At 46.3% G+C, this 9,723-nt stretch overlaps 1 protein-coding gene across 2 annotated transcripts; it reads left to right on the top strand.

Annotated features, from left to right (window-relative positions):
• Positions 1-1,934: 1,934 nt before the first annotated feature.
• On the top strand, positions 1,935-7,481 carry LOC118400569 (keratin, type II cytoskeletal 8-like). 2 transcript variants are annotated; one of them, XM_035797551.2, is made up of 9 exons: positions 1,935-2,487; positions 3,915-4,123; positions 4,265-4,325; positions 4,406-4,501; positions 4,675-4,839; positions 4,982-5,107; positions 5,500-5,720; positions 5,839-5,888; positions 6,087-7,481. In XM_035797551.2, exons 1-9 carry the CDS (start codon positions 2,065-2,067, stop codon positions 6,248-6,250), a joined length of 1,515 nt encoding a protein of 504 aa, XP_035653444.1. In that variant the 5' UTR covers positions 1,935-2,064; the 3' UTR covers positions 6,251-7,481. The 2 variants fall into 2 exon arrangements, with proteins under 2 accessions (XP_035653444.1, XP_035653443.1); XM_035797550.2 differs by having other exon boundaries at positions 5,839-5,894.
• Positions 7,482-9,723: the final 2,242 nt, after the last annotated feature.

The following is a 9,723-nucleotide window of genomic DNA, read 5'->3' as shown; positions in this document are numbered from 1 at the left end:
TTCCGTATTGACTGATCTTCATGTCTTAAAGTAATGGACTGTTTCTCTTTGCTTATTTGAGCTGAGCTTGCCGTATTTTACCAAATAGGGCTATCTTCTGTATACCACCCATACCTTGTCACAACACAACTGATGGGCTCAAACGCATTAATTCCACAAATTCACTTTTAAGAAGGCACACCTGTTAATTGAAATGCATTCCAAGTGACTACCTAATGAAGCTGGTTGAGAGAATGCCAAGAGTGTGCAAAGCTGTCATCAAGGGAAAGAGTGGCTACTTTGAAGAGTCTCAAATATAAAATACATTTTCATCACATTACTAACCCTTCTGATGGGATAATGGATTGCACACCCACTTTTAACCTAGAGTATTTTAACCTAGTGTATTGACATTTGAATCTGCTCAGGATGGTATTAAGGCACCATAACTGGTATGCACTGAAGCTAAACACCAACATTCAGAAAAGGTCAGGAAATGCTTTGGGTGACTGACTGTCAGAGAAACAGACAGACAGAGACGTATGTATCACTCCATGCATGCTCTGTGTGTCAACAGCTGGGCCATGAAGTTTGTACATACCAGGGAGGGGTAAGGGCAGCATTGAGTTACACATTGTGCTTGTTAGATACACCAACATGCATGCCTTCAGTACTGTACATGAACACCAGCTCACATAATCAACTCATTTTAATATGAAACACACACTGACTACATGTCCCAGACAAGATTACGCATACTTTTCTGTTTGTGTGTGTGCTAGGCTTACTGTTATTGTTTGGATTATTACAATTAGATAGCTGGAGCCAGGTTGTTTACATGTCACCCTTATGACAAAAAAGGTGCACATTCTATTACAGATTTAATTTGATTGTATGATATACCTAATATGTGTTTTGGCTTGGGTGTTCCATTGTTAGGTATTTTCAATTGCGGCATAAAAGATCAAATTAAAGAGAACGTAGAATTGGAAGGCCAAGCCCATCTCTGCCTTGGCCTACCCAAACTCACACCCTCTCCCCTGTGTGTGTCACTGGGTTAGAAAATCCCAGTCACCAGAGCACAGCTCTGACTGGCTGTAATCACAGGATCGCCACACAGAAACAGCAAACTACACCCAGTCAGATGTTTTTGCGTGACTTTCTTTCTTTCTTTCTATTGAAATGTCAATACTATAGGTTAAAAAGGCATCAACTCAAATGTCTATGCAATTCTAAACAAGGTGTTGTGAACTGAAGTTGGTAAAATCAGTCAGAGTAAATGAGTATACTACTGCCAAAATTGGTAATATACATTGTTCATTTATGTGTAAGACTGTACTCTAGGATTGGGAACTTGACCACCCTGTAGACATGTATACACTTTATTATTTGCATATGCCCTAAGAAAATCATTTTGTTCAAGCCTCTCTAACTCCCCCTGTTGTACCTGTGTGTGTGTATTGTGTCTATACAATAGGCTTGCCTTTTCTCATAAGCTATGTTTTTTTAAAGTTCTGTAAACACATAAAAATGTCTCCCACACATAGTTACACTACAATAAAGTATCTCCAAGTTTGTACTGCATTGTACTTCATTCACTTTCTCGTAGCTCTGTGACAGAAAGCTAGAGCACACTCCTTCTCGAAGAGACCTCTTGTAAAAGGCAATTGACCCCAACTCCTCGTCTACTCTCTTCTCATCTCTCCAATCCCCCGCACAACTCTCTCTCTCCCCTTTGACCAGAAGCAGGGTGTGTCAGGGCTTACATCCACTCAATCCTTCCCTACCAGTCTGACAGGATGGGCCACTCCTGCCAGCCACAGCCTCAGGGAATCAAGGGAGAAGGAGGAGGAGTGGGCAGTGAGACGGAAAGACAGAGTGAAGGTAAAAGTGGGTCACCCTGTTTCAGGTGAATGCTCCTCCCCTTGACTCTAGAGCAGGATAAAACCAGCGAGGTGTCAGCCAGATCGTCACTTGAGGAACTTGACTCTCCTTTTTGAAGCCTCCTTGTCCTTATTCCGTTGCTCTCTCTTTTGAGAATTCAGGCTTGTAAAGCAGAGGCAACACTACCCTAAAGTTGCAACCATGAGCTTCAGCAGGACAAGCTACAGAAGCGGCGGCAGCAGCATGGGCGGCGGCATGGGGGGCAACACCACCATTCGCAAGAGTTTCACCAGCCAGTCCTTGGCTGCTCCCGGATCCACCCGGATGAGCAGCGGGTCAGTCCGCCATTCTGGCGCCGGGTTCGGTGGTGGCATGGGTATGGGCGGAGGCAGCGGCTTCAGCAGCAGCAGCAGCGCAGGTGGCTACGGTGGTGGTCTCGGCGCTGGCTATGGTGGTGGTATGGGTGGCGGATTCCATGGCGCCACTATCACAGCTGTCACATGCAACCAGAGCCTGCTGGCACCACTGAACCTGGCGATCGACCCCAACATCCAGGTTGTCCGCACCCATGAGAAGGAGCAGATCAAGACCCTCAACAACCGCTTTGCCTCCTTCATCGATAAGGTCAGTTCCTTTCTGTTAACCTGTGCGTCTTCACCTTGCCTGTACTTCAAATGCTAAGCATTCACATCAATATCAACTGCACACAATTTTACTGTCTATACTGAAGTGCGCAAAATAAGTGCCTGTACACTGTTCTTTTGACTTCATCATGCACTGAAATGAAACATTCTGAACCCTGTGTTCAGAATGCTATCATGGTGCTTCTCCCTTCCAGCTATACTATCTGCATGCTTCCATGTCAGACTGTTGTCATGTAACCAAATAGATCATTGACATTGACCACCACCATGAAATACTTGAAGTTTGTATTGACGTGCAATGATCACAATCAATAGAGTAAACCAGAAAGATGACAAATACAAGTTAGCGTTGGCTTTCACCTCACATATTAGCTTGCTAATATAACAGCATAGCATTTATTGGCTGTATAGAGCTGAGTAAAGCTGCTCTCCAAATGCAGGCATGTTTATGTTTCTGCTGACAGCCCTTGTGTCACATCTCCCACAATTTACACTCGGACATAAGAAATAGATAGTATGACAAGGGAGCTGTAAATCTTATCTCTACTGCTGAATCCGTCAATTAATTATGACCTTTGGGATTAGAAAAGGGTATATACTGTGCAGAGGCTGTTTCTGATTATGCCCATTTGTGTTGAGCTTTCACAAAAGTTGTAAAAGGACCCCACCCAGGAGTAAACAATAATACAATAAAGATAGCCTGAAGCCTTGTCAGGTCCTGTGACTTTAACGGCCTCTTTGGCTGCTATCTAAACAAGGGTGGAGACCCATCTCTCCCTCTGACTCAACCATCGCATGCCTGCAGGGTGTGGTTGTGTGGACAGAGTGCCCACATAGTCCAAACTCTTTGTTTTTTTTAAAAGTCTGGAATGAATGCGTGGCCTTCAGAGTGAAACAGAGCAAAAGAGATGACTCATAGCTATGAGAGATAGGTAAAACACCCACAGTGAGTTAGGGTTAATCCCACATACACACACAGTGAGCCACTCCTTGTCAGGGAAAGTTTATATATGCTTTGGCATGCCAATAAACACTCTCTCACTGGCCCTGTTTTGTTTTGAGGGTGAACAATGAGAGCTACACATCTCAGGGCAGATTATCGATGGGATTAAGATTAATTTGACCTCCCAGGATGTTGGCTTCTCAGACTCTGTGTTTACCCCTAGATTACCATATGTCATCATCACTTATATCAACAAAGTCTTGGACAGGGTGTGGCTGTTCAAACACAAACCTGTGATGCTATCTATGCAGGTACAGATGTGGCTTTTACTGCAAGTCTGCTACAAGGTTGACCTTCCTTCCTTCCTTCCTTCCTTCCTTCCTTCCTTCCTTCCTTCCTTCCTTCCTTCCTTCCTTCACAAGTTTCAGTCAATGGCACTGACCATTTCCCTTTTGTCCCTGCAGGTGCGTTTCTTGGAGCAGCAGAACAAGATGCTGGAGACCAAGTGGAGCCTCCTGCAGGACCAGACCACCACCCGCTCCAACATCGACGCCATGTTTGAGGCCTACATCTCCAACCTGCGCAGACAGCTGGACGGCCTGGGCAATGAGAAGATGAAGCTGGAGGGGGAGCTGAAGAACATGCAGGGTCTGGTTGAGGACTTCAAGAACAAGTAAGTTGTCTATATGTCGGATGTGCATGAAAAGTAGACAACTGGCCATATTAGTATAAACAATAGTTTGTTTAACCTCAGTGTAACTAGCAACCAGACCGATGACTTTGCATGATATATTTCCCTTCGTTTTTTCACCAGGTATGAAGATGAAATCAACAAGCGCGCCTCAGTAGAGAACGAGTTTGTCCTGCTGAAGAAGGTGTGTGAGATAACATATCTCTCCATAACTCATGTTACAGTTATTACATCATCCATTAACTCCTCTCTCTCCTTCTCCAGGATGTTGACGGTGCTTACATGAACAAGGTGGAGCTGGAGGTCAAGGTTGACGCTCTACAGGATGAGATCAACTTCCTCAGGGCCGTCTACGAGGCGGTACGAACCATTCATGAACTTTTCACATTTACCGTACAACACATACTGTAGATCGTCAATATCAGAATCTTGGAGAGCTTCAACACTACATCATGATAGCATGAGTGTTAGTCAGTGAATTAGATGCCGGATGAAATCTAAAGGTTTCTCTTCATCCTCTCTTGGTTCTTCAGGAGCTGCGTGAGCTGCAGGGCCAGATCAAGGACACCTCTGTGGTGGTAGAGATGGACAACAGCCGTAACCTGGACATGGACTCCATTGTCGCTGAGGTGCGCGCCCAGTACGAGGACATCGCCAACCGCAGCAGAGCTGAGGCTGAGACCTGGTACAAGCAGAAGGTAAGTCAAGACCAGCTTTCAATCGCAAGATCAAAATATATTAACATAGTTCATGCAAAATAAGCACCATTGCTGTGAGCACTTCATCAATCTTCACGGCCCTCCTTTTCATTCTATTATATTTCCTCCCATATTTTCTCAGTATGAAGAGATGCAGACCTCTGCTGGACAGTATGGTGAAGACCTCCGCTCAACCAAGACTGAGATCGCCGAGCTGAACCGCATGATCGCTCGTCTTCAGAACGAGATTGAGTCCGTCAAGGGTCAGGTGAGGGTGCAATCTCATTTCAGAACCTCCTTTGAGAGGATTGACCATAAATTCCTGATGTCCAAGCAAGATGGTTCATAGCACTTAGCGTATTACCATTAGCCACAATTATATACATGTATTTTGAATGTTTTTATTTTATTTTACCTTTATTTAACCAGGCAAGTCAGTTAAGAACATATTCTTATTTTCAATGACGGCCTGGGAACAGTGGGTTAACTGCCTGTTCAGGGGCAGAACGACAGATTTGTACCTTGTCAGCTCGGGGGTTTGAACTCGCAACCTTCCGGTTACTAGTCCAACGCTCTAACCACTAGGCTACGCTGCCGCCCCTGAATGAGAGGTTTGCTAACAGCAAAGGCTAATGCTAATGCGATGTTCTCTTACCACAGCGGGCCAACCTTGAGGCCCAGATCGCTGAGGCAGAGGAACGCGGTGAGCTGGCAGTGAAGGACGCCAAGCTCCGAATCAGGGACTTGGAGGATGCTCTCCAGAGAGCCAAGCAGGACATGGCCCGCCAGGTGCGCGAGTACCAGGAGCTGATGAATGTCAAGCTGGCCCTGGACATTGAGATTGCCACTTACAGGAAGCTGCTGGAGGGAGAGGAGAGCAGGTGAGTGAAAGTGGAAGCTGGATAGTTGAGATGTTAACCTCTTAGCTTAGCATGTTAACAATGTTACTTAGCAACTTTCTATCCAAAGATCGTTAACATTGCATTTATCTGTTCACAGAATATCCTCGGGTGGTGCAACTGCAACAATCCATGTGCAGCAGAGCTCTGGTGGCAGTAATACCATTTTTGATATAATTTCTCATTGTGTCACCATATAAGACATAGGCCTGCTCTTCACACTTCAGCTTTAGAACCTTTTCTGTTATTCTGAATAATACACACCAAGTTTGACATGCATCATTGACACCAGAATATCCTCTAGCTTTACAGCAGATTAAACTGATCCCACTGTCTCTCTGTACCCAGACTACTCCAGCGCAGGCTCAGGTGGATTCGGCTATGGTGGCGGCAGCAGCAGCTACGGCGGCGGCAGCAGCAGCTATGGTGGCGGCAGCAGCAGCTACGGCAGCGGCGGTGGTGCCACAATCACCAAGTCCATGACTTCCACCAGCTCCAGCAGGCGTTTCTAGAGACTGTCAACTCTCCACCCAAACCAGACCCATACCAATCCACGGTGCTACGCAGTACTCTTAGACCTACACAGCTGATTTACAGTCGGATTGATGACCTGTATTTACGTTTATTTTTCAATCCCTCCCAAGACAAAAAAAAGAAGAATAGGCAAGTTGAATTACACTGCCTTGGTAGATTTACTGGAAAACAATGAAAGTATCACTGTTATTTCAGGAACAATACCTGTTCTCCCCTGTTTTATTCACCATAACTCACAGGTAACCAATAATGTACAAGTGCCAGTTCCTCACAAGGCCAACATTTCTATATTTCTGCACTGATGTTTAAGGAATATAAATGGGAAAAGAAAATGTGTGAAAACGTAAACCAACCTTAAAGAAAGCTAGCTAAGGATCTACTCTGTACCTTTGTCAGCTTGTAGCTTGCATCTATATGTATCAGTGGTTGTTGGGCATATTGCTCTAGCTTCATACTCATAGATGGCAGTGTCATGGTCATAATCAATGAACTTTGGGCACTTGCTGATTTGGCAGCTGAATGGAGAAAACCAATTGACACTATGTGGTGCTATGAACAAGTGATGCCTTCATATTCCTTTTAGGTGATTTATGTATGCTATGAAAGTGATGATGTGTCACAGGATGCTGCTGAGGGGAGAACAGCTCATAATAATGGCTGGAATCGAGTGAATTTAATGCTATCACATGGAAACTATGTGTTTGAGTTCTATACCATTACATTACTATGAGTCCGTCCTTCCCAGTTAAGGTGCCACCAACCTCCTGTGGTGTTGTCATAACAAAAATAGGCCTTTTTTGCTAACACATGACATGTCTCTTTCATAGTGTACTGAAGTAGAAGGAACAGTAGTCAATCTTCAGTCACATAACTCAAAAGGATATACTTGTTTGTCAGAGGTTTACATTTTAGAGAAGTTTCCTGTTAATAGTTTTTTCTTTGCTTGGTTTTGCTTTTGTTACCATTAGAAGGAAATAATGTTGTGACCAGATTCTACATAATTTGTGACAATTGACTTAACACCAAAAATAACTCAATGAATTAATTTGAGATCTTAAATCACTGTCTCTAGTGTGTGAAATGTTTGCCTTTTTTCTGAATTTTGTGTACTTCACATGCCTCTCTGGCACCATCTAGCTGTGCCTTCTTTGATCAAACTTCAATGTTGAGCATTCTGGAATTTCAGATAATTAAACTCCATTAAACTGATATTACTTTTTATTTATATTATTAATAAGAGTCGATTGACACACCCATGCGTCAATCTTGGTAACATAATATTTTTTCATTTTCCCCAATTTTTATCTTGTCTCAACGCTGCAACTCCCCAACGGGCTCGGGAGAGGCAAAGGTCGAGTCATTCGTAGTCCGAAACATGAACCGCTAAACCGCGCTTCTTAACACCCGTCTGCTTAACCCGGAAGCCAGCCACACCAATGTGTTGGAGGAAACACCGTTCACCCGGCGACCGAGATCCGCCTGCAGGCACCAGGCCCGCCATCACTAGTGCGCGATGAAGTAAAGCCCCCCCTGCAAAACAATCCCCTAACTCGGACGACACTGGGCCATTTGTGCACCCGCCCTATGTGACTCCTGATCACAGCCCGGAATCAAACCCCGGGTCTGTAGTGATGCCTATAGCACTGCGATGCAGTACCTTAGACCACTGCGCCTCTCGGGGGGCCCGAGAGATATGTTTTTGCATGGGCTGCGTCCTAATCCACCGCATCCTCCTATGTCGACCTTCCGAATCTGCAGTGGAAGGTGGCATAGCTACAGAAGTGTTTGTCAGACCATGAGACATCCTGAAAATTGTTCTTCTCATGATAAATGTGTTATTCAATGCCTTTCTATGGGCTGTAGTAGTAAAGGTCAAATTCAATATTCACTGCTCAAAAAAATAAAGGGAACACTAAAATAACACATCCTATGTAACGGTTCTCTTGGTGTGAAGGAAAGTCGGACCAAAATGCGGCGTGTAGATTACGATTCATGTTTAATGAAAAAACACACTAAACACAAACACTACAAAACAATAAACGTAACAAAAACCGAAACAGCCTATACTTGTGTAAACTAACACAGAACAAGGACATCAGGACACTAAGGACAATCACCCACGACAAACTCAAAGAATATGGCTGCCTAAATATGGTTCCCAATCAGAGACAACGATAAACACCTGCCTCTGATTGAGTACCACTCCAGACAGCCATAGACTTTGCTAGATCACCCCACTAGCTACAATCCCAATATATACACACCACATACAAAAACCCATGCCACACCCTGGCCTGACCCAATACATGAAGATAAACACAAAATACTTTGACCAGAGCGTGACAGACTCCCCCCTAAGGTGCGGACTCCCGAACGCACCTCAAAACAATAGGGAGGGTCCGGGAGGGCGTCTGTCCGTGGTGGCGGCTCCGGCGCGGGATGTGGACCCCACTCAGTCAATGTCTTAGTCCCCTCTCCTCGCGTCCCTGGATAGTCCACCCTTGCCGCCGACCATGGCCTAGTAGTCCTCACCCAGAACCCCACTGGACTGAGGAGCAGATCGGGACTGAGGCAGCTCGGGACTGAGGGAAAGCTCGGGAGTGAGAGAAAGCTCGGGAGTGAGAGAAAGCTTGGGAGTGAGAGAAAGCTCAGGAGTGAGAGGAAGCTCAGGAGTGAGAGGAAGCTCAGGAGTGAGAGGAAGCTCAGGAGTGAGAGGAAGCTCAGGCAGGTAGATAGATCTACCGGATCCTGGCTGACTGGCGGATCCTGGACGACTGGCAGATCCTGGCCGACTGGCGGATCTGGCAGATCCCGGCTGACTGGCGGATCTGGAAGAGTCTGGTTGACTGGCAGATCTGGAAGAGTCTGGTTGACTGGCAGATCTGGAAGAGTCTGGTTGACTGGCAGATCTGGAAGAGTCTGGTTGACTGGCGGATCCTGGCAGACTGAAAGATCTGGCTGCTCCATGCTGACTGGCGGCTCTGGCTGCTCCACGCTGACTGGCGGCTCTGGCTGCTCCATGTAGGCGGACAGCTCTGGCAGCTTCTTACAGATGAGCTCTGCTCTTGCAGACTGGCAGCTCCTTGCAGACTGGCAGCTCCTTGCAGACTGGCAGCTCTGGCTGCTTCATGCAGACTGACAGCTCTGGCTGCTTCATGCAGACTGACAGCTCTGGCTGCTCCATGCAGACTGACAGCTCTGGCTGCTCCATGCAGACTGACAGCTCTGACTGCTCCATGCAGGCTGGCAGCTCTGGCTGCGCTGAACAGACGGGAGACTCCGGCAGCGCAGGAGAGGAGAAAGGCTCCGACAGCGCTGGAGAGGCGGGAGACTCCGACAGTGCAGGAGAGGCGAGGCGCACTGTAGGCCTGATGCGTGGTGCTGGCACTGGTGGTACTGAACCGAGGACACGCACAGGAAGCCTGGTGCAGGGAGCTGCTACCGGAGGGCT

This window comes from Oncorhynchus keta, chromosome 21, assembly GCF_023373465.1.
Source record: "Oncorhynchus keta strain PuntledgeMale-10-30-2019 chromosome 21, Oket_V2, whole genome shotgun sequence".
NCBI classification, from domain to species: domain Eukaryota; kingdom Metazoa; phylum Chordata; class Actinopteri; order Salmoniformes; family Salmonidae; genus Oncorhynchus; species Oncorhynchus keta.
This window is presented reverse-complemented; position numbering and strand designations above follow the sequence as displayed.